Source organism: Bradysia coprophila, assembly GCF_014529535.1.
Source record: "Bradysia coprophila strain Holo2 chromosome IV unlocalized genomic scaffold, BU_Bcop_v1 contig_144, whole genome shotgun sequence".
NCBI classification, from domain to species: domain Eukaryota; kingdom Metazoa; phylum Arthropoda; class Insecta; order Diptera; family Sciaridae; genus Bradysia; species Bradysia coprophila.
In genome coordinates, this window is record NW_023503373.1 from 1,724,113 (window position 1) to 1,749,985 (window position 25,873).

The 25,873-nt window shown below is 32.0% G+C and overlaps 1 protein-coding gene across 22 annotated transcripts in view; it reads left to right on the top strand.

Annotated features, from left to right (window-relative positions):
- Positions 1-10,713, top strand: part of LOC119071142 (MAP/microtubule affinity-regulating kinase 3-like) — a 77,687-nt gene extending 66,974 nt beyond the window's left edge. For 10 of the 22 annotated variants that reach the window (XM_037175867.1, XM_037175868.1, XM_037175869.1 and 7 more), the window contains 6 exons: positions 627-715; positions 1,197-1,317; positions 7,772-7,813; positions 9,543-9,692; positions 9,754-9,872; positions 9,943-10,713. In XM_037175867.1, coding sequence (XP_037031762.1) covers positions 627-715; positions 1,197-1,317; positions 7,772-7,813; positions 9,543-9,692; positions 9,754-9,872; positions 9,943-10,001 — 580 coding nt within the window. In that variant the 3' untranslated portion in view covers positions 10,002-10,713. Of the gene's footprint in view, positions 1-626; positions 716-1,196; positions 1,318-3,028; positions 3,932-4,996; positions 6,121-7,771; positions 7,814-9,542; positions 9,693-9,753; positions 9,873-9,942 lie in introns of those variants that run through there. The other 12 variants (XM_037175849.1, XM_037175856.1, XM_037175858.1 and 9 more) reach the window with 6 other exon arrangements.
- Positions 10,714-25,873: the final 15,160 nt, after the last annotated feature.

Genomic DNA, 25,873 nt, shown 5'->3' on the forward strand with positions numbered 1-25,873 from the left:
AACCACACGTCCACTCGAATCGATATTGAAGTTAAGTTACATGAAGTTCACCTCTCACATTTGTTTACGGAATACATTTTTGATGTCTTATTTGAATGTTAGGATTTTATCGTAAATAAAAGTTCAACATCAAAACTTTTCCAAATGACGGAAAAAGATGCAGAATTTCATTAGAATTTTGATTTAGCAAATTTTTAATTAAAACTTTTCAACTCAACTGAATATTTCAAGAATTTTGTTCGGCAATTTTATTGACACAATCAAAACACTTTTTTTACAAAGAAAGTTCGCACAATGTAAACTTTACACCTCTGTTTTCTATGGAGTTTACAGAGATTTTTTTTCTACTTCACAATACGTCTAAGTCTATAATATCACATCAGCACTACAACAATATTATATCTTCTAGATATTAAGAAATTGTTCCGAAAGAAACATTTCTCCGAGCAATATATTGGGATCAATCGTTTTCTCATGTATGATTACCCTTTTTCCTTCTAAATGAGATTATTATCCTTTATAAATCCCACTGTACAATACAAAACTTGCTATTAGAAAATTTTCAATCTCTCATTTCATTTCATTGGTTTTTTATTTTGTTTCCTTTATTTTATTTTCAACAAAAGTTTGGTGAATCGCCTCAGAATGACACCAGCTGTTAAATCTGCCAGGCACTTTCCAAGGAATGTTCCTTCAAGATCGACCTTCCATTCGGGTGAGTGTGAATTTTATTTTTCCTTTTTTTATGATTTCCATTCAGCCTTGAGAGTATTTTATAAATAGGAAAGTGTAAAAAGAACATAATTAAATAATTCAATTTTAATTAACAATAATAACTCAAAAGAAATGCCGTTTTAGTAGATGATTTGCATTTTTCTTTTCGACTTTTTTTTGTGGATTTTTTTTTTGCATTTTCTACTTCTTTTTTGGTTCAAGAAAATGCAGCTGGCGTTAGTCATTTTTGTACCAAGTTATGTTGTACGCACCCGCTGGTACATCAGAACTTAGAAACATATTTACCACATGAGTGCGTATCACTAAGTTACTATTATTAGTATGTGGTGCTTACAAATTTCGGTACAAAATTGATTGCTGCTCACTGTAGTCAAGATTTTATAAAAAAAATCGGGCAAATCGAATTGGAATTCTGGCAAGAAAAAGATGATTGTAATTGAATTTCGGTATTGATACATTAGGTCAAACAAGACGAAACAACACCGGCATGGAGTATTCTGGAACTGGTGGCGCAACCGGTGATTCTCCACACTCTGGTCGAACGAGCTTTTTCTCTAAAATATCGTCACGATTTAGCAAACGGTGAGTAGCAATATCCGATTTGTGTGACAATTTTTGTTGTGAAATTCTTTTACTAAAAGTTTCTTTTTTTTTGGAATTTTGGTGTTAGGATTGATACGGTTAATGATGTTGCTTTTTCGATAGAATTTACAATTGAACATTGAAACGCTATTTTCTAAAGAAAACAAATGAACATCATGTATCGTTTCGTTTTGATTATTTTTTTTTAATTTGGAGCCTTCTTATAACATTCACCTTATCGCATGCAAGCAAAAACGTAATTTAGTTGAAAACATTTTTTTTTATTCGAAAGAACCGATACCATTCTATTCGTAACAAAATTGTCAGAATTTTTTTTTTATTATTTCTGTTTCACTTTTGCACATCAGTAAAAATCGACCCAATTAACTTATTGCAATAAATCAATTATTGTCGCTAACTGGGAGAAGTCAATCAAGTCAATTTTAATATTTTTCAACTGTAGTAATTTCACTAATTTCATTTTACGCACGATTCATCAATTCAATAATTACCTAAAGAATTTATTCTGAATATTTTCTGAAGTCTTTACCCCAAAGGTGGTTAATTATTTAAAGAAATGTAACAAGAAATAATTTTACTCTTTCACTTGCGGTTCGCTAGCGAAACAATCGTTGTCTCCACTCTCAGCTGTAATAGAAACACTTAATGTTACCTAGTTGGGCCGCTGATAATGAGCGATTTTGTATGCAGTACCGGTTTTTATAGACCCATCGAAGTAACTTATGAACACTCCCTATCAGGGCCTATTTTTGGAAAATTATTTTGCTAAATTTGCTAAACATTTCCAAAATTTCCTAAGGTTTCCCAAAATTTGCTAAATTTTTTGTTAGCAAATTTTAGCACATTTTGGGAAATCTTAGGAAATTTTGGAACATTTTAACAAATTTAGCAAAATAATTTTTTAAAAATAGCCTCTGTTTGGAATAAGGATTGGTCAGGGTTGTTAAAACGTAAAAAAAACCAACTTGAATCACTTTTCTTTTAACCTTTTGTAAACGGTAAGCGTACCACGATAAAATCATAAAATCTATTACTTCCATTGGTCAAAGTATCGCCTAATTTTTCGTACACACTCTTGTACTTCATGTTTTTCGATTACATTTTGCTATATTTAGGGAATATTTTCGCTATAGATCTTCATTTATTAGCGTCCTTTTCGTCGATAACAGATGTTTGAACAAACGATTGAATCCTATCGATTGACAATGTTTCGTGAAAAATATTCAGAACATCTTATTTTTACAGATTTTTTGACTTAATAGGTTATTACCGAATCCCTTTAAAATTTGAGTCGATACTCACCTGCCCCCTTCTTTTCTGCGTGAATTATATCTCATATATGACTAACAAATTGTTAGTTGTTTCAGTACATATAAAATGGAAGGATTGAATGTCATGTTGTTTAAAAAAAAACCTTTTCGTTTATTCCATTCCAAAAGTAATGCCTTAAATTAATCGATTCGACTGTTCAATTTACTATTCGATAAGTAATAAAGTGTATCAGTCAGAAATTAGTTGAGATTCGAATAGTTTTACTTCGACCGATGCGTATCCATTATTATTCATTGTAGTATATTTAGTTGAAATTTTATTTTGTTTTGTCCCAAAAAATGTTTTTTTTTATTATTTTTTATATTTTCTCTTTTCCACCTTTTAAAATATTTTTTCGTCTCTTTTTCGTTCGTTTCAGGTTTAGGGAATTAACCGGTAAAATCAATATTGATAAGCAATAACGTAAATGTCTTTTTATTTGAGTTTTGAAAAAAAAGGAAAGAAAATGCCCTAAAATTGCACAAAGAACAAAATTCCGGATGCATGAACAACTGTATATACAAATATTATTTTTTTTCTAATGAAGACTTGTTTGAAATTATTTAATTTTTTTTCAATTCTCTTTTTAAAAACAACGGTCATTTTATGTTATAATTCGCTATTTAATTTGAAAAGTATTTATATTTTTACTTTTAAGTTCTTTTCCAAAACAATGCTAAATAGAAAAAAAAAATTGAAGCAATATTTGTTAAGAAGCTGAAACTAACACATTTGTTCAAATTATTTCAAATAAAAAAAAAATCATTTTTTTGAATACGTCAATGTGACGGTGTTTTATTTAAGGATTTATGAAGGAGAATCGATTGAAAGCTTTCTGAGCTTTTCCAAAAAAATACCTTACGTACACTGTACAGATGTACTGTAATACAAATAAATACCGTCAGTTAATCCAATTTCTTCCTTTGAATGATCTTGTCTTAAGACACATGAAATCAGTTAGGTCATGAAAAAATGAAAACGAACCCTGATCGAAATTTGATTTTTTGAAGGCCGACATATTGTATTGCTTGATTTTTTTTAAAAAGAAGAGTTTGGTTATTAGTTGTTAATTATATTTAAAAAAAGAGAGGAAAGTATGCACAATGTTCTATTGTTTTTTTTCGAATTCTTTTTTTTTTGTAAATTGTTTTGTTCTTATTTGATAATGAAAAACTGCTAAAGCGGGACCATTTTTGCATTTTTTTTTATTTTAGTTTTTAAACATGAAAGTTCTATTGTCTGTGAGAATTTAGTGTGAATTCCCAAAGTTGATCGTGGATTTTTTAAAGAGGAAAACTTTTTTTTTGTTAAGTTTTTTATTTTACACAAATAGCATGTTTACATTTTACAAATTGCTTTTGACTACTTTTATCTGATTGAGCATGTTTGGTCTTCATTGCTATGTGGTTTGAGAGAGATATTTTGCTTTTTATGATTAGCCATTTTCTAATTTTTTTCATTTTCTTTTGTTTGACAACAAAATGAACGATAAACAAAATATTCGATATATCAAAAAAAAAGTCATTGTGCACATTTTCTTTGAGAAAACTATATCTTCAAAGTTTGTTTTTGTGTAAATTTAGTTTTTTTTTTGTTTTTAATTTTGTTTCTATGAACAAACAAAATGCATTTTTTGTTTTTATATAAAATGAACATTCTATAATATCACTGGTTTGTTTTGTTAAATTTAATTTTTGTATTTGTTTTCGCATTTCTTTTTGTTTTAAATTATTCTTATACCAAACACAAACATAGGCCAACTCACCATACTATACATAATATAATCAACTAACTCTGCAACAAAAAATACACTGATACAAACAAGTAAAACTATTTAAACCAAATAGAAGTCATTCACTCAATAAAGGTCGTAAATGAAAAATAAATTTAAAAAATTATTTTAATTTTAAAATTGAGAGAAAAAAAAATCGTTAAAAGTATACGTGAAGTATGAAACGGAAAAAAAATTAAAATGAAAAAAAAATATAATTAAGAAAATGGTCACGCAGCGCAGTTATAATTTCTTTATTAATAATTAATTTAAAAATTAAGTTTAAAATTCAATTAATTTAATTGCATTGTTTGTGCACCACTTCCAATTTTTTTAAAAATATAATTCTGTAATTATTTTTCTTTTATTTATTTTTTTAATATCTTTAAAATTTCATTCCCCTCTCTTTCTATTTTTTTTATTTAATTGCTTGCTCTAATTTTTTTTATTTCATTATATAAACCAAAAAGTGTATTATTTTTCCTGTAAATTATTTTTCTCTAAAAAAATTTGTATTTTTTTAGTTTTATTTTCTTTATTTTTCTCTTATGACAATTTTTAAATTTCTTTTTTTAGGCTCAATCAATAACAAATGAATTATATACGATGATACATGCAGCTGTGACCATTTCTATTTAATTATAATTAACACAAAACGTAGAAATTAATTTTTAAAAGTCTAAATAACGATTAAAACTTTTGTTATTTTCTTAAAAAACAAAAACAAACAATATGTAACTGTTGAGTTTTAGTATAATTTTTAAATGTAGAGTTTTGTCGGAGACGAATGTTTGCTAAGTGATAGAAAAATCTGAGAATCAAAATTATTTTTTTTTTTTAATTTTTAATAAAATAGACAACAAACAAACAATATGATTTAGAAGAACGAATCCGCTGTTACTTAAAAACGAAAATAGTATCCATTGTTAAATCAATTTAGATAATTTGTTTTGTGTGAGAGTTTGTTTCCTAAAAAAATAAAAACAAATGATGTTGCGGTACTTTGCTCAAAGTACAAAGATTGAACAGTTTTCTTGTGTAAATCGGTCTTGGCGTTTAGAGATAAACACCATTCGTTCCGTTTACCGACCAAATCAATCGAACCAGAAATTATGAGGCATTTAAGTGAACAGCAATTTTATTTTTTACGAACGCATTATATATCGTAGTCTGTGAACTGCATAATAATAACGATGATTTTTCTGAAAGAAAAATGAAACAATATTTATATCCACAAGTCATAGGTGCCATTGTATATATTGCAAACAATTTTTTTTATGTAAACAATAATTTCCGAACTTGTGTTTCTGCAAAACTGATAAAATGTCACGCGGTTTGATAAGGCGATACAGAAAAAAAAAATCGTAAACTTTTGCGTTAATTACATTATACCAAATGATTCTTGATGGATTGTGGACGTTATAGAAACCGACTGGATGGAGAGACGACTATAATAATAACCGGTATGTCAATAGAATGTGATGGCGAACGTATATATTTCATATACCTTTTGGTTTAGAATCGAAAAGTTCTTTTATGAAAACAAAAAGCACAAATTGTTTCTTTCTTATAAACTTTTCTCATTATTGTTTCGGTCTCATTTTTTATTAAATTTCCGTATAAAAAAAAATTCCGATAAACCAATCGTAGACATTGGATTTTTTGAGAAAAAGCTTACGGCACGGTCTACGGAAAATATTCGTTGTATAAAATATTAACAACAACAACAAAATTGTGTCCACCAACGTATTATAAATAGAGAAAAATTTTAATCATCATAACTGTTTGCATGTCAGACTAAAATATATTTAAATGTAGAGTATTAAACACAACAAAAGTTTAGTATTAAAATAAATTAAAAATTTAAAAGAAAAACAAAATAAATGAAAATAAAGGTTAGCTTTAGTTAGTTAGTTAGTTCGATATTTTAATTTATGATTTGATTATTTGTCATGCTAATGAAATTTTAGTTTCGGGAATTATTATTTTTTTATCTCAATTACGATGAGTTGAACTATTTTTATTTGATTAAAAATATTTTTTCAATTTCATTTTTAATTAAAACAAACAAAAAATCTTTTTTTTTTCCTTTGTTCTATAATTCGAAAAGTGTTGTTGCAATTTTTTTTAATGTTTAAAAACAAATCATTTCAATGCATTTTGTTTGACTGTTATTGCAAATTATTATTATTATTTCCTTTTCTAATTTAATTTTGTTTTTTCACACATTTTAATTTTTGTTACAAACAAATCAAACGATAGAAATAAACTTTCCATTAAAAGAAATTAAACACAAAACCATAATAAAATATCTTTATATACAATTTGTAATACTGTTTGGTTGTTCAATGGAGTTTTCTAATTGTCCCGAATCGATATATACGAAAAACCTCAAAGATTTCCGGTTTACAACAAATTTATTACATGAGAAGTTCCGATTACCAACTATCGTTTTTCTTGTAAAAGATTTCCAAAACTTTTACCGAATCCAAACTTGTGAACATTTTGTTGGTTTAAAGAGAAAGTTATCGACCAAAGTTTTAACTATCACCACCAAGGGACCCCGACAGGAAATATTTTATTATCACAATTCAACATCTCTCAGGCCAATTACATTTCTCCATTGAATTGCAATGTAACGAACACAGTAATAAATAGCGCAGCATAAAAACATAAAATTTATATTTATTGTAAAACTATCGTCCTTAAGAAAGTATTTTTCTATATTTTATCGTCGGATAACTATTTTATATTTGGAATCTTTTTAAGGAATCACATTGAGAAAGTGTCAGCATATTTTTATGAAATGATAAATTGAAAATAAAAAAAAAACAAAACAACAAAAATTGTAAGAAATTGTTCCATTGAAAAAGAATGAAGAAAAACACAAAATAAAATTGAAATTTTCAAAACCAACGAAGAGTTTTATAACACAACGACAAAAGATTTTGTGACTTTGTCAGAAAAACAGAAGTAGATTTAAGTAATGATAACTGATCGTCCGCTTTTAGCGATTTTTGGTGATGGATGTACATTTTGTAATCATTCTCTTATACATAAATTTAAAACACTAAAAAACAGAGGTCATTCCTTGTGCAGATACAACTACACTAACTAACACTCAACTCGCCTTCCATTTGTTTCTCTTTATTGTTCATTTTTATTTGTTTAATGTTTCGTTTCTTTTCATTTTTGTTTTTATTTTAATCTTTTTCTTTGTTTTCTTTCCTTTTCCTTCATTAATGATGTACTGAAGTAATGTTCTGGGTTTTCATTTTTATTTACTTTCTATAACTTTGGTTGTTTTTTAATGTTTAACCAATTTTTGCGTTTTGTTTGTTTTTATTTTAGGCCCAACGATGGCCAACCAAACACTCCTTCAAACAACGTTAGGTAAATATAAAAAAAAATGATGAAAAATCCTTTAAATTACAAATTTGTTTTCTTATGTGTTTTTGTTTTATTTACTCAACAAATTTGTCTTCAAAATTTATCGAAAAAAAAAGATTGAGTTTAGATGAAATAAAAATAAACATCAAAAAATCTAGAAGAACAAAACTAATCAAAAAACATTTTGTGAATCATGTGTTGTTGCACCTTATGTTTGTGTTCTTTTTCCTTCTCAGAGTTTGTAAAGATTTTTGTGTTCGTTTTTTTTAACTTCTAATTCATAGTTTTCGTTAACGCTTATTTTCGTTGCGTGTTTGATGGCTAATTTTCAACTGCATTTTTTATTCATTTGTTTTCACTTTTTGTTTTCCAAATCATTAACGAAAAACATTTTTCATACCTAGGACCCGAATATGAAAAATACTATTCGTACCACGGACTAAAATTCTTTTTTAGCGAATTCAATTCAATTCGCCTTCGGCTCTGTCTGGAAACTTCTCACACGCTAAAAAAGTCTTTTAGTCCTAGGTACGAAATGTACTATTGTTTGTCCTCTCAATTTAGTGTAATATTTCATTAATAGATCATTTGTGACGACAGGAAAGAATTAGGTATTTGGGTTAGGTTTTATCAAGAAAGCTCCTGCATTCTGCGCGGTCCCTAGTAGAATACTATCATTGGCTCATTCATTCGAGCTAAATAATTCTAATAAAATGAAATTCTAAATTTTTTATTAAATCTTACAATTGACAACTCACTTAGATTGGAATAAAATGAATGCGTGTTTTTCTGTCGATTTTTATTGTCGTCTTCGTTCCCCTGTTATTATTTCTGTGGCATAAATGTCATAAACTGTCTCGAGAGTTTTTTTCCAATTAAACGGCAGGCGTACTGCTATATAATTGATAAATCTGTTACTTCATTAATTGAAGCAATCCTTTTGCTATATAAAATAACATTAACCAGAGCTCATAGTTTATTTCAGTTGTCGTTGTCGACAACAGATGACAAGCCGGTATAGAAAAAAACCTACGAATTATCTTTTGGTGACTTTACATCACATTTGATGTTCTGGCATACAAATTCAGACTAGAGATGAGCGGGTCGAGGATTTTCGAAGCCCGAAACCTGAACCGACCCGAATCCTACCCGAATTAAATTTTCGAAACCCGAGAACCAAAAAGCCCGATGAAATTGCGAGTTTAATAATCGACGATAGTGATAAATATTCGCTAAATGTGTGACACTAGGCATTAGATTACTAATATATTGCAAGAAAACCCGACCCAAAGCCAACCCGAGTTTAATTTTCGAAGCCCAGTAAAATTAAATTGAGTTGGGTTCGGATCAGCTCGGATAACCCGACAAGCAATTGGCGCAGGGTATTTTAGATTTAGTGATAGAAATTCTTTAAGAAATATCGCTGATTTACGTTGATTAAAATTGATGAAATGGGAATATCGAACGAAACATGGTCCAATTGCTCATACTTGTTATGTGCGTCTCTGGTTAGTTATCTCGATTGAACAAATTAGGCTCGTTTTTCGAACGAGACGAATTAAATGTGACAACCGAATTCGATGTGTGGGTATAAGAGTTAGATGGAAGTTAACTAACCACAGTGACTAGTATGCTTAAAGAGGTATACAATTCTGTATCAAATGCTTCAAAATTGAGATGATTTGACCACCGAACTAAGCCAAGGAAAAAACTAATTAACGAATGTTCACAGCATTTCACATACTGAAGAATCAGTCAAACCTCGTGTCTTGCGATTCACTTGGTCCATGAAAACGACATCGCCGAGATTGCCCGATGAGATCATGGCCGAGATTCGTACAGTTTTGGACAAAAACAACTGTGATTACGAGCAGAGAGAAAGGTAATCAATTGACTGAAATTGGGTTGCTCAAGAGATTCTAATCTTTTTTTCCCGATCACAGATTTGTATTACTTTGTGTTCATGGTGACCCAAATAACGATTCCCTTGTTCAATGGGAAATTGAAGTTTGTAAATTACCAAGACTATCGCTTAATGGTGTACGATTTAAACGTATTTCCGGTAATTTGAAAAAATGAATCAATTTTAGAAGTAGCAAACAAGCGACTTACTGTCTATTTGTTGAAATTAGGCACTAGCATTGGCTTCAAGAACATTGCATCCAAGATAGCCTATGACCTACGTCTGTGACTCAACTCAAAACCCGAACAATATCCTTCGCAACAAAGTAAATCCCTGGATACTGACGATCGTGAACAATACAATATTGTTGAAGAGGACGATGAAGAGGAAGCGCCAGCTGAGACGACAACTGCGACCGAGACGTCAACCGATGATGCAACATCCACATCAACCGTAAAATCGAATCGACGCAATACTACATCGTCAAGTAAATCTAGTGGTAATCGTAACAGTAACATTAAATTAGGTTATAGTAACATAATAGCTTCATTATTGAGAACAACAACGTTGTAAATTTTGAAAAAATCATCATCCGATTAAAAGATACAAGAGAAAACGTTTATTAAAAAAGAGAAAATAAAATAAAAAAATTATTTAAAAAAGAAAGTAAAAATAATATGAGGCGAAATGTGTCAATCGTTTCAACTTGTAGATTTTTAAGGTATGCATATAAATTCAAGTTTATATAAGGAACTAATAAGTTTATTCATTTGCACATACAACAAAACAAAAAATAATCTCTTCCTAATTTCTTAATTATATAAAAAATGAAATTTTAAACTTTTCCTAAGTTCTGGTTTCTTTTTTCATATTAAACATTTTTTGATTTCGAATGATTTTGTTCTTTTTTCTCTGAATTAAAAAGAATTGGAAATTCAAGTGGAAAGCAAACAATGAAAATATGTGAAGTATACTGAAGTTTGAAGCAAAAATTATATTACAAACAATTAGAGGATGATTGAAATTTACTTAAATTAAGGATATGAAAATGTTAAAAAGTGAAGCAACAAAAACAGCAACAACAAAAAATATTATACAAAATAAAAATACAAATTTCATTGAATATCCCTTGGTATATCTTTTTTTGGTTTATCATTTTCAAATTAGTCGTTCCTCTTTTGATTTGATCTTCCTTTTTATCATTTCTCATTATGACCATTTTTCTATGTACATAGTCCACGATCCAGTCAATTATGTAATCTATTTCGACAATTTGTGTATTTTCCTTCGAAAACAATTTCTTCTGATTCAATTATCTACCTCTGTTTCTAGATTTTTCGCATCATGATAGAAATCTATAAATCTATTACTTCAATTGTCTCAAATATTTTCTAATTTTTTTATACTTCTTTAGTCTTTACTTCATAATTTCAGAGACGCCGACTTTAGATTTTTTCATGAGGGGCGAAGGGCATAAAATGATTTAAAAAATGTTGGAAAACCCTAAGAATTTTGCGTTGTAATGGAGGGAATTTAGAGTCAAAATGGTGAAACTGCTTCAATATACTCGGCGGCACTGCTTCATTTAATACATTTTGCTATATAATGGACCTCTACCAAGACACCATCCCTATTTCGGTCGTCTCTGTCGATAACAAATGATAAGCCACGTTTATTGTCACACTGACAAAAAAGATCTTAAAATCTCACCTGTGGCAGGTAATTTGTCTCCAGGTCTCTGGCAAAATGAAGATTCGTTGGAATGGAAATGAAAATATTATTACACTTCGTCGCTGCTTCAAAACTTTTATTTCGACGAGTGAGGAGGTTACACCTCGACCCGAAGGTAGGGCTGTATTCCCACTTGTCAAAATAAAAGTTAATTCATATGGAAAATAAAGTTATCTGCAGCAGGTAACTCGTTTTTTGTATGAGAAAAAACATTACCTGGAGACATATTACCTGCCACAGGTAACATTTCAAAACCTTTTTTGTCAGTAGACAGTCATTCACAGCCTTAAAATTTGAATATTTTGTCGGAGTAGACGATTTTTTATGCTTTAAAAACTACGCAGTGGCGAATTAACCCGCAGGAAACTCTGTACCGTGCTCATTGCGCTGGTATAAGGTTGGCGATGAAAGCAGTGGTATTGATTGGAAAATCATCGTCTGATGAGTAAATTTTTATGATTTTCAAAGTCAAATTTAAGAAAATCGGAAATTACGTTTGTAAGTAGGTGGCGCTAAAAACAAATTCGCTACTAGAATTACGAGACGCTGTAAATATTTGTGTTCGACTATAAAAGGCGTGTAATAATGGAATGAATTAAAAATTCGTCATCCCTCTTATTGTCGATTCCCTTTTTACTTATTGGTCTACGTGTTTCCGTAAGCTAGATTGAAATAAGGTAAATTACTCTGGGGGAGAACATCCTGACGAATTGTTTTAGATGTTTTCTCGTACGCATTTGAGTTTGATATTCACCATTCTTCGCGTGCGTACTTTGTTGCCGACACTGAAGAAAACGATGGTTACCATTTCCAATTTACCATTTCCTGGCACCATTTATGTATAAAAATGAAGAAGAAAATATTGGTATGAAAAGGAATGCGTAAGTACATAAAATTTATGTTTCAGCTCATCTGATGTATTAGTGAAACAAATAAAAGGTTTCATTGTTTATTAAGAATCTCAGAATAGAAACTGTAAGCTGCATTTATTTACCGCTGATTGCTATTATACATCAATTTTATAAAGTTTAGGAGAATCGTTTCGATCTATTTTCACAAACTGCCATTACGAAAATCTGAATCGTTGTGTAATTTCAGGTCAATTCCCCTCCTAAAACATCTTCCCGGGTTGTCAATTCTTTCTGTTTGATTATGTAGATATGGAATAAAGAGAATTCAAATTGCTACAATGTCATTTCTGAATTCATAATTTAGTCATTTTGGAATAATTTTAGGAAGCTCAAAAATTCAATGTTTCCGTGTAAATAAAAAAGAGATAGAAATGTATATTGCAAGTAAAAAAATAATCATAACCAGTGAATCGGAATTTACATAGAAGTAGAACTACAACAGACACATGTAAGATTTTAATTTGTCATTTAAATGTAACCTTCATTTACAAGAAAATGTTCTGAGAGCGATCGTTCCTTCATCATTCATATTTGTCTGGCAAAATGAAGATTCGTTGGAATGGAAATGAAAATATTATTACACTTCGTCGCTGCTTCAAAACTTTTATTTCGACGAGTGAGGAGGTTACACCTCGACCCGAAGGTAGGGCTGTATTCCCACTTGTCAAAATAAAAGTTTGGAAGCACGTACATACTCTGCTTTTTACGTGATTAAGCAATGAAAATGAATAATTTTGTATAAGAAAGGTGTAACACGTAAAAGAAGGAAATGTAGATAAGGACGGAAGGTGAAAAGTAAATGTAAAAACAAAAACATGTGACAGAAGTTATTAGAAGCTTCATTTTAAAATGTTTTAGTCTTCGAATAGGACAAATCCCCAATTATACTGATGACGCGAAAACGAGCTCAACTCAATTTATAGCCACTCATCTTATATCATCCACAACATAACAAATACTTTGGGGACCATTCACAAAATACGCACGCTTCTAAAAAGGGAGGGGAATTTACACAAAAGCATACGTTTTGAAAAAAAAATGTCCACACATTTTTGCGTGAGAGGTAGAAGGGAGATCTAAAATTCGTCATTTTAGCGTGCGCACTTTATGAAAGGCCCTTTATGAGCTCTGACTAGTTGATATTTTATAGAGCATAAAACTAATAATGATATTTTGTATCGAAAAGTAAGCAGAGCAGATTCGATACGATTACACTTGTCCCGTGTTTTCCATTTGTTAAAAGTTGACATCATGTTAATTTGAATAGTTGAGTTCGTAAATTCTCCCAATAAATTTTTACTGTAACAAGCGGCAAGCACGCAACCAGTGTGATTATCGAGTCTACTACTACTACTGTCGCGTCGTCTGTATTTTAATGTAATTGATACAAAATCTGTTACTTCAATTGTGTAACCGTTAACTGTTCGTTAAATACGTCTGGTCAGAGAGATTATCGTTTATTTTTGTCATTATTGTCGATAACAGATGACAAAGCCGTCTGTAATTTTTCATTGCAAGCACAATTTAATCTTTCATTCAAGTTTGATCTATGACTGAACCATATATTTAGTTCTTAATTTTGGAGGAAATATTTCTACAATTGATTTGAAACATAAAATCATATTTGCCTTCTGAATGTGTAAGCGATTTGAAAATATATATAAAAAAAGGAAATTTAACTATGGAAAAGAAGTAGGAAATTTTATTGGAATGGAAAACTGTTTTAAGTTCATTTGTGTAAGTAGATTTATTATTCAATGGAAAACAAATTTAATCATATTTTATAAATATAAGAAGAAGATCCCAACAAAGACTTTCAGCTAGATGAGCATATTATAATGAAATAAATGAAATATATAAATGCAGTTAAAAAAAAGTGAAGAAAGAAATTAACATTGAGAAGAATAGAGATAAACATAAAAAAGAATATATTAATTATTGTGTATACATTTAAGCATAATTATACAGAAACTAATAACAGATACATGTATGTTGAAGAGTAGAACGAGACGCTTTTAGGATTTAAAGAAAACAGAATTTAAATATTTAATGAAAACTAATCAGAAATAAAATTACAAAATTTATTGACTTAAAGATCATATTGCACTGTGTTGTTGAAACTGATTTAAGTTAAGTCATTACAGAGGGAAAAAATTCTAATTTAGTTGCTTGTAAATAAAAATTTATAAATTCAAAAAGAATCAAATTGATCACTTGTTTCGTTTCATAAGACAACAAACAAATAAAATAGAATTCTAATTAAACACTTTTTTAAAGTTTTTATTTTAATTTTTTATTTTTTAACAATTACCCATCGGCGAGTTAAACATAAAAATTGGTTTGACTTATATAAATGTACACAGTTAGTTTTAGACATTAGAAAATAACTTCCAATTTCAACAAGCATTTATAATAAAATGTGATCATAAAATTTAAACGGAGTTTTTTTAGAAGGGAGGAATTAATTTGTACTAGACCGAATGTTGTGGAGAATAATTGGATCAAAAAGCAAAAAGAACGTGAATGACCGCTCCCAAAGACACAGTAAAATGAAAAGGCCTGAACATTTACAATTAAGGAATCATGAAAAGTAGTATAAACCGACACAAATTCATCCAAAATTACAAAGCTCTGACTGTACCTACCGTTATTCTCAAATAATTTCAGGTTGTTTGCATGAATTTATTGTAAATATTTGATCGTCCAACACACTTCAAGCAAAAGTGCTTCGAGTGACAGCTGTTAAATAGAGTATTATTTTGTATGATTATTTTACAGTGTCAACATAAACATTTATTTGATACACTGCCCAGTTTCAGTACTCTATTTAGAGTACTCATACTCACTCATGCTTGAAGTGCGTTGGATCGTCTTAAAAAATTTTGCATTTTGCTGAATTTTCTATTGTACAATTCTGTGAAACCTTAAATTTTTTGGCTTTAATTCTTAAAACATTGAGATGACAACAGAAGTTTCCCAATTCCAACCAACGATTGCAGACTTCAAACAACCACCTGTTATTACTTCAATTTTGACTATTCCAGATAAATTCCAGATACCAAGCAGACGAAGTGTTGGTCGTTCTTCCGCTAATCAGCAACATTATTAAAAACATTGATTTTGATGTCCTTCAAGTCGCACAGGATCAAACATTTAAAATCACTTACGAATGGCCACAGTCGTCTTTCACAGTTACCGACATGATGTAGCCACATAAAATTTGGCAACAAAAGCAACAATTTTTTTTTTAAAGTGAAATGGATCTGCAAGCTATACAGTGTACAGTATATGAATTATCGGTGGCTGTCCAGATGGAACCATCGATGTGGACCTTGTATTGCACTTAGCCAAAAATGGAACGCTTTCGGACTTTTTCGACATCCAGCGTTGTCGCAACGACTACATTATAAGCAAATCAGGAAAAAAGACCTTTTTTCGTCTAACATAATTCTAATCATATAATCATTCGTTAGAACCAATGCAAAACATTCGTTTTCCCGCAGCTTTCCGGACTATATACACTGTGCAATTCACAAAGTTACTTAAACATTATGGAATTGCTATGTGATTTGTCAATTAAGAAAAACTTGTAGCTGCTTAAAAGTAATTTTCCATTTTGGGCACCCACGAAGTAGATACTTATGGAAAACGTTTCTTCTGTAAAAATTGAAAATTTAACCAATTTATCGATCTACAGCAAAGTTCCAAAATGTAGATCTTTAAAGAAGTCACTCAACCAATCTCAGAAATGAGCCCATTATTTCTTTTTTACATTAGCGAAAGCCATCATCAAAAACGTTTAACATACCAATTGTATTCAAAGCACCAAACACAATTTCAAGCACATATATATGAGTATTCACAAAAAAATCATAGCCAAACAAGACTGTTCACATCGATTCTCAAGTGCACTTAAAGCAGTGGATTAGGGTATCCCAAAAAAAAGTTTAAAAATCTATATTAATAGGCAGTAGCAACACACTTAGTGTGTATAGTCTATACAGTGGATATTTGAACGTCGTGTTTCGAGTGGAAGTTAGTTAAGTAAATATTTTCTTGAAATTTTTTAAGAAATATGAGAAACTATGTGACGGTTTCACTTATTTCCAAAACGTGTACCCGTAACATTAACTGTCGCCTTTTACAAGACCACTCTAATGTGATTCAACCAATAACATCGAATAACATCAATTAAATCAAATAAATGATTTGGCTTCCTGTTATAACCATCAGTTCGAAATTCATTCTTAAAAGTGTTGCACAGCTTTTGGTGAAGAAAATGAGATTTTTACGTTGGTTTCTAGTGATGTGTTTTCTGAGTATAGTGTCGATAGTGAATAGTTTTGATTCGTCCGTTGTTGTACTATCGACAGAACAAATATTTATGAATCCGAGTCGAAATTCGCGCGAAACTCACTTACTTGGACGTAGTGGAGCAAGGGATTTCGGCAAAACGTTGTTTACTGCAATTGCGATGTGTGTTGTGGATTTTATTTGTAAGAATAAGAAAACTTCATTAACAAATAGAATAGACCGATCGTTATTCGATTTGCATCATTCGATTAATGTATTTCTCTTAACCTCTTAACTTGTCTATCATTAACCAAAGCTAACCAAAGTTAATTGTCATACATTAAAGAAATAAAAAGAAAGTCGTTGACGATTGGTTTCTGTCTTCTTTTTTAATAATAATCGAATGTTTTAGGTGGAATGTCATCTATGTTCAACCCCTTACTATTCCTGGTGCCATCATTAGTTAGACCATATACGGAATTTCTGTTTCCACTGTTTCCATTGTTCACAAACGTGACGGGTATATTCGACTTAGCGAATCAGTTTTTGGGATAAATAAAAAAAGCTGCGAGTGTCATCATCAAGGTCACCTAGACCAATATTTTCGAAGCGTTGCGGCAAAGTGTATATCAGTTTTATTAGTATGAATAAAATAATTTGTGTTCACAGTGATAGTTATTTCGTTTCATTCTTCTACGAGGAAATCAATGGGTGTATTCGTATGTGTCATTTCTAAAAATGTAGAAGTTGGCCAGTCCATTTCGGAGAAAAAAAAACTTTGTACATGAGATACATATTGTGCTTTACCTTTAACAACGATGATAATTTCAACTTTGATTTATCCAGCACCACTTTCTTATTCTATAGCTGAAGTACAATGTTTCTCATATGCAGAATGAGCACCAGCTGAATATCACCAGCTGGTGTACAAACAAAAACACTTTGTATTGTATAAAATTCAAAGACAACCTATACACACAGTGCATTTCTACGTTAACGTCATCTACGCGCACATAACACGTATGAATGAAGTAAACACATTGTTAAGAATGTGTTTTGATTGTTTATCATACAATAAGTGTGTGTTAGCAGATCCAGCTGGTGATATTCAGATGGTGCTCATTCTGCATATGAAAAATATTTACAGGCTGTACTAATTCTTGAGCAAAACAATTTCGAAATAAAGTTGTCGCTTGCTTGACATGTGTGTTAAACTCACAGCTCTCGAAGAGCTTCTAAAACAATGCATGAAACTGGAAACCTTTTCGAGGACTTTTTTTTTAACTTTTAACCAAATTGCAGTGAAGCTTATATCAGGGCGGCATGTGATTTTCCTTCAGAAAATAGTATAAAAGTGATCAAATTTGCCGAAAATCGTTGGTATTCTCATTATAAATTGATTAACAAAAAGTGACCGAATAGTGAAAGAAACAACTCGAAATCGTGAATTTGACTTTCGCTTCCTTCTAAAAAAAAGAAAAATACACTTTAGCACTTGTTGGAAACGTGTAGGAGGTTTCAAAATCTTTGAAAAGGAGCACAAACTTCGTCTATGATTCATTTACGGACAAAGCCTTTTTATATATGACAAAGTATGATTGAGAGATCTCAAAATAATAAGAACCGTAGTTTTGACGATCTGAAGCCTCTAAGAACTTATTGTTATCTGATTACTTGAGGGATTCTTTTAAAAATCCACCTATCAAAATCGGACCCATTTTGTCTGGGATTGATATATACATGGTTTGAAAGGTCTTTGCCAGTAGACCTTAAAACAGGCCTCACACAGTCTCGAGCCACACCTGGTTGCTGGTGGAAGATCTCCGAAGTTGGAAAAATAGTGTTTTTTGCGAGGGGTAACTCACTTCTAGATTAAATGGATTAAATGGATTAAATGGATTAAATGGATTTAATGGATTAAATGGAATAAAAATTGGATTAAATGGATTAAATAGGAAAAAAGTTCATTTTACCAAATACTGTAAAAGTCTTAAAAATTGTTGATTTTGATCGAACCACGTACTACAACTCATACTACAATGTTAAAAAGCGAAAAAATCCACTTTTAGGAGTTTTTGGTGTAAAGTGGATTAAATGGATTAAATGGATTAAATAAATTTAATACCATTTTTCACAAAAAAAATTTTCCTATACCTCACGAGTACTTAAACGAGCTGGGGATCGTGCAGATCTATTTTTTGCAATTACTTTACAAATTTTTCAGGTCGGTAGCCTAATTATTTCGGTAAAACTAAAAAATTTTTTTGGATTAAATGGATTAAATGGATTAAATGGATTAAATGGATTAAATGGAAGTGCGTCACCCCTCGGTTTTTTGTCCGAATTTTTTGGCCGTTATAAATGATCGTTCCGGGTGAGAGTGGGCTCGTTGGAAAGCTGAGCTCAAGTACTTTCGGGTCATGCCTAGTTTGATTAGATTCATTGATATATGTTTGCAAAAATTTGCAAGAAAAATTTTCAAAATCTGTGTGAAATTTAGACAGGTCTGGGCTGGTACTGATGACGCTTAATGTGAACCTAAGATGCTAGTCGTAGCATACATTGTCTAAGCTTTTCATTGATACCTCATTTGCAGTGCTGGTGATTGCTGGCGAGTTTTACGAGTAGCGGTTGTACTAACATAAAGTTCTGTTATGTCAGCAATCACCAGCACTACAAATGAGGTATCAACGGAAAGCTTAGACAATGTATGTTACAACTAGCATGTTAGGTTCACATTAAGCGTCATCAGTACCAGCCCACCCCTGTCTAAAGTTCACACAGATTTTGAAATTTTTTTGAAAAAAAAACCTAATCGACTAGGAAAACGAGCTGAACGATTGCTAAAAACAAAAGTGACTGATGCTCTAACATTGTTTACCTTCACTTGATTCAAATAGTGCATTCCTTACCAATGGAACAAAGGCTGGAAATGGCACTTCTTGTGTGAAATTTGGCGATCGAGTCGCAGCCGAAGTTGGTTTAAACGCAAGAATTGCCATTTCCACCATTTGTTCCATTTTGAGTAAACATTTTCTTTCTTTTTGAACATGATTCCTCGATAGATTAGGTTTTTAAATTGTGATACGTGCATCAGTTTTCCCCTTTTAGTCGAAGTCACTGAACTAACAAAATTGGAATTGGTCAGATGTACATGTCCCGATGTATTTGATGTGGTCGCCATCATCAACAAATTTAAAGAGATTTCTCGATTACTGGATCGGTTGACAAAATCATGTTTTGCATTGGACGAGGAGAAATTTTCCGCAATATTGTCCACCGTCAAAGTTAGTAGGGGCACTGTAAAGTGTGTGATTTCGATTTCGATGTGCTGAATTCTGACGAAGATCAAAAAGTCAGATTATTGTCGCCGGTTGATTGATCGTGTTTTTTTAATTTTTGTTCGTAATTGTACTGGGAAATAGAGTTATGTGGGGAATTTGCTGTTATACTTTCAACATACGGACTTTTATTGTAACTGAGAGGACTGTTTACATATACCATCAGAATGGCTTAAGCGAATGCGAATCTACTTCATAGTTTTCTGATTCTCGAGTACACATTTTAAATCAATTTAAATCCGAATCATCGCATCTTTTGCCGCCGATCAAAACGGTTTCGTATTGACTTTCAACAACATCGTTTGACAATCTTGGCCCAATGTCTGTATTGTAAGCACAGTTGTAGCCTATTGTACTCGTAAGGGAAGTTGATTTCCTTTGTCGTATGATCATAATTATGATAACACAAACATTCAATGCAACCATGACGTACATCACAATCAGCAAATGTTCCATTGGATGTGATGACGCATCGGTTAGTAGAGTTTGATGCAGTGATGCTGTTGTCGTTGTAGCATTTTCGTCGTATTGCGCATCATGTTGGGTTATGATTTTACTGTACACGTCCTCTTTGCTTGTATGGTTGGAAACGTCTGTGATTGTTGGCGTATTTTTGAAAACTGATGATGTGGTAAACGAAACAGTTGAAGACTCTTCTAACACTCGCTCAGTCGATGGATATGTAATATTATAGCACCCAATGCCATGCACCTGATGCGCTTTACCTTCGACGTCTTTTATTCCCGTTGAATTTGTGATGTGGAACATACTCATTGAACTATGATAATCGAACCAATTGACGAAAGTTGTCAAATAGCTACAGTTGAATTTGTTTCCATCAATTGCGAACGAATTTAAAATTGGGAAAAGTAAATTTTTGAAGCCATCCAAGTCGGAGAGTTGATTATTGTGGATGTGAAACTTTTCCAGATGTTCCATGCGCGTTACATTAAAATCGATCTTTTTGATCGAATTGTACGACAAATCCAAAAGATGTAAGTTTCGCTGCTTGGCAAACGTTTCCATTTTGAGTATTGTTAAATTGTTGTGGGACAACTGAAGGAATCGAAGATCTGGCTGACTCAAAATGATCGCATCCGGAAGATCTTTAATGTTGTTGAATGATAAATTCAAATTGACCAACTTTGAGAGATTCACAAGCGGAACCAAATGTTCAATGCCGTTGTACGACAGATCAAGGACTTCCAATTTCGAGAGATTTGCAAAAAAATTCCGAGGCAACACAGTCAAATGATTGTGAGATAAATTCAATTTTTTCATTACGCTGGTGACTCCACCGAACGCCTCTGAATCGATGCAATTGATTTTATTGTATGAATAGTCCACATCCGTCAACGCAGGACACTGAGCAAATTGGAACGACGGTATTTCTAGCAGTCGATTGTTTGATGCTATCAATGTCTTAAGAAATCTCGCACCAGTAAAGAAGCTACTCGGCAATGACTGAAGTTCGATGCCCGAAACGTTCAATGTGTGAAAGCGTATGAACACGGTCGAAATATTGTATTTGATGCGGGACATTTGACAACTTTTGAAAATGATATTGCCGGCTTGATAACCATTCACCTTTCGTTTATTTGCACATTCCAAATATATTGAGGCCTGCTGTGGAAACACCTTGTTTGTTTGTGCATCAGTATCGTAACAAGCAAGTTCTACGATGTCATTAATCGGATTCGAAACTTGTACTTCGTAGTATGTACAACTTCCGATGTACTCTTTTCTCAGCGAGGTAGCCGTCGAATGCTTCAACAAAACGGTGAAGAGAACAGAAAACAAAATTGATTCACTTTTCATTTTGCAACGCAACTTTTAGTTGTTATTTTTTTGTCACTCGAATGCTTTGACTATGTACAGTGTACACATACCGTCTTCGGAAGAACACTGACGAATTCTTTCGTCAAACTAAAACTTATTTGTTTGCAACTGATAATTTTATCGCGAAAGTTACTCATAGCTTTTGCAATCATAATTTAGTCTCTATTCCATTGTAAATTCGTTCAATCCAACGCACTGCAAGCATTTGTCTCATATCGAATAAGAAGAAAGAATCTGCGAATTTACTCAACCAATTCGACATTGATTTAACATAAAAGTCGAATCAACTAACTGCAACCAAACTTGTGCCCATAAAATGGGATTGCTCATAACATAGATTGCAGGGACTTCACCACAATGTGATACATCAAATGATATTTATGCCACTCAGCATCATAATATGCAAATTTGCAAACTTTAGATGCCTCTGTGGCATAAAACGTTGTATGAATCTCGATGCAAAGTACTTAATTAGGCTCACATCTACACATCTAGAGCCTAATAACGTACTTTGCACTCGATGTCATAAATATCTATTTCAAAGACGACGATAACATATTTTTGTAAAAATTTGATTATGACTTTTGTTGAGCAGTGATACATTTTGGACCTTATTTGCGATCCTGCGAATTACACGTGAATCGGTTTCAAGGTCAACCGTCTTTGATGCGATTCAACATCAATTTTTAGTTTGCTCACAATACAATTTTAACTTGACGAAAAAAACATCAAAAAAATTAACGACAGGAACCGGACATAAAAAAACACTGGTGTCATGTTTGACGGAATATTTTCATATACAACCGTCAGCGCACCATTCTCTTTCTCTTTACTCAATGGTAAATTTTGTGCAGGAGTTTTCCTTTGGTCAGCAAAAGTTTCTGCGTATAATCCCGTGATTGATTCGATCAACTAAAGATTCAATTATTCCTTCCTTCACTCTTTTGTCAATCGAACTCTATTTGCAGCAGTTATGGCAGCATAACTCTATTTGCAGCAGGTGGTCCCTCGTTCATAGAGTCTGAACAACAAATCCTGGAGTAAAGTGATTTATAGACGAGTTGTTAATTATGAACCGACGAACAAATCATATGAACATGAAAGTGGTCTACGACCTCAAGTTTCGACGATACGAGGTGGTCCTTCGTGGTGAAATTTAAAATTATACCTCAAAATTTTCAAATTTTGCTTTATAGGACCAAATTATAACTTCGAAACTCGTCCATACATCACTTTACTTCAGCATTTGTTGTTAAGACGCTATGAACGAGGGACCACTTGCGTTTTTTGTGAATTTTAGTCACAAGTTCGACTCACCCACTGTTCCCCGTAGAGTGTTGTGTGTTAACGCTGTTTAGTTGTAACGACTCAAAGAAAGGTCGTCTGTAATTCTCTTTTTATTCATGAGTAAATGGGACGAATGGGTAGAAAGCTTCACAAAACAGAAAATTTCAACGAGTGAGTCCAGAGCGAAGTGAGTGCTGTAATTCACACGAATTTTGAGACTTTTTGCTCGCGTAAGATATGATGAAAAAGTGCAAAAATGTAAATTTTCGACCGTCGGGTGTCAAACACAACATATCTTTTCAATTGAGATGTTTAAATGTCATACAGGGATTCTTTTGAAAAACGACCTGCCGAAATCGGACGCATTTTGAAGTGGACTTTTTGATATGTACTTAGATATATATTGTTCCCTAGAGGCCAAAAATATTTTTTTGAAAATTCTTTGATTTTTGTATGGCTAGCGAGAGGTGATCGAAAACAGAAAACATGCACTTTGCATCTGGAAATTTCTCCGGATACATGGCAGCTACATGGAGTCTAAGGTGTCATTAGAAAGGTAATTGAATGTACTTTCGGGGCAAAAAGTCGATCATGGGGGGTAGAATGCACCACTGACGAGTTATGAGCAGTTGAAAGTATGGGTAAAAGTTTATTTATTTTGGTGAACTTCTGACGGTTCTTGTGCATTCCAAAAGCCACAAAAACAACAAAAAACTGTGTCTCCTATTTGCTACTGGTTTTAGCTTTCTAATGACACCACACATGCATGGGTAGTTGTATGACAAATACAGCACTCATCTATTCACTCGTGATTTTCATACATCTAAGTAATCATACAATCCGGAGTAATCCGGAGAAATTTCCAGATGAAAAGTGCATGTTTTCTGTTTTCGATCATCTCTTGCTAGCCATACAAAAATCGAAGAATTTTCAAAAAAATATTTGTGGCCTCTAGGGACTAATACCTTATTTAAGTACATATCATAAAGTCCACTTCAAAATGCGTCCGATTTCGGCGGGTTGTTTTTCAAAAGAATCGCTCATATTTATCTGATAAAAAGTGATTTTGGTATTTTGGCTGAGCCTTAAAAAAACTAAGACATTTTGTAAAAACAGCTGCACCCCGTTAAATATCGCTCGTTTAAAAATGTTAGAATAAATTCGATTTGTTTATTCTGAAAATTGGTTTTGAATCAAGATTACTAGGCCCCATCTTTTGGATGGGTCAGATCCCTTGACTGACTGACTACTTTTCTCAAGAAGATTTTTGTAATCCGAGCAAAAAAAATCACTCTAAAAGTATATAAAAGTATACCAGGGTATGCGTACCCTACTTTCGATACAAAACAAGTATATGAGAAATTCCAACACTTGACCATATACTGGCTTATACGTATTTTCAATGCTTAAGAGGCATCGATGATTTGCTGAAAAATATACATTTGGGTGATTTTTAAATACTGTCTTTTGGTGATATATTTCCACCAGAATCATTTTTCAAGTATGTGCGACCGTAATAACGACCACCAATGTGTTAGTTTTCAACATAAAATAGATTTGGTTGTAGAAGTTTGACCAACCCTGAGAAAACAGAGCAGTTTATTAAAATTTCGTTACACTGATCACTTTTTTCAGAACTGGTCAAGTGACTACAACCAAATCTACTTTCTGTTGAAAGCTAATACATTCGTGGTCGTTATTGCGGTCGTGTGTTTTGAAAAAAGGATTCTGATAAAAAAATACCATCGAAAAGGCAGCACGAGATACGCAAATGTAGGCTACAATTTTAGCTAAGCATCGATGTCTCTTAAGTTTTATTGTCTTCTAGTAGACCCTGGAAAGAGGCGAATTTCTTGCTTACATATTGAATAAAAATGAGACTCGTGTGATTACGGCCCTCGCCTCGCTCTGGCCGCAAAGTTCACACTCGTCCAAACTTTAATTTTTTTCTTATCATCGATATAAAGATATTACACACACAAAATTTTGGTATTTTTCCAGTATATTCCATTAACGATCTCAACCCAAAAATGTCTTTCTTAGTAGGATAATTGTCTTTTGTGGACCATTAAGAATTACTCAACTAATAACACGGTAGTATTTTGGGACGATACAAAAATTCTTTTAGGAATATCTCTGAGATCCCCCGACCGTCATAGCCCAACTTTGAACTTATCCTCGGGAATGGAATTCCCCGTCGAATAAAAGAAGTTTTTGAAATCCGTTGAGGATTACGTCAAGTTGTCATGTTATCTAGGAACGAGACAAAAATTCTTTTGGGAATATCTCTAAGATCACCAGCCCGTTACGACCCATCTTCGAACTTAGCCTCAGCAATTTAATTCCCCGTCGATTAAAAAAAGTTTTTGGAAATCCGTTGAAAGCTACTCAAGTTATCGTGTTATCAACGAATCATCAAAGTGTGACAAACATTTTCTGTATTTAAGGTTTTTGGTCATACATTCATGCATTTTCAAGGGAATTATTTCATGGTATTTTAGTAATAATTGCAAAAATTTATCGAAAGAAATCAGTCAGTTAAGGGACCTGACCAAACCAAAAGGTGGGCTTAGTTATATTCCTATTTATAATTTTTCCATCTAATTTTCCCGATTTTCATGATGCGTGGATGCATTTGGTGGTGCTACTACAGCTTCATAAAAAATTCACTGATTCGATGCTTCTGATATTGAATTTGAAAGACGTTGGGAAATGTGAAAGAGAAACAGTCGTTTGCATTGGTGAAAACATTTTTTTA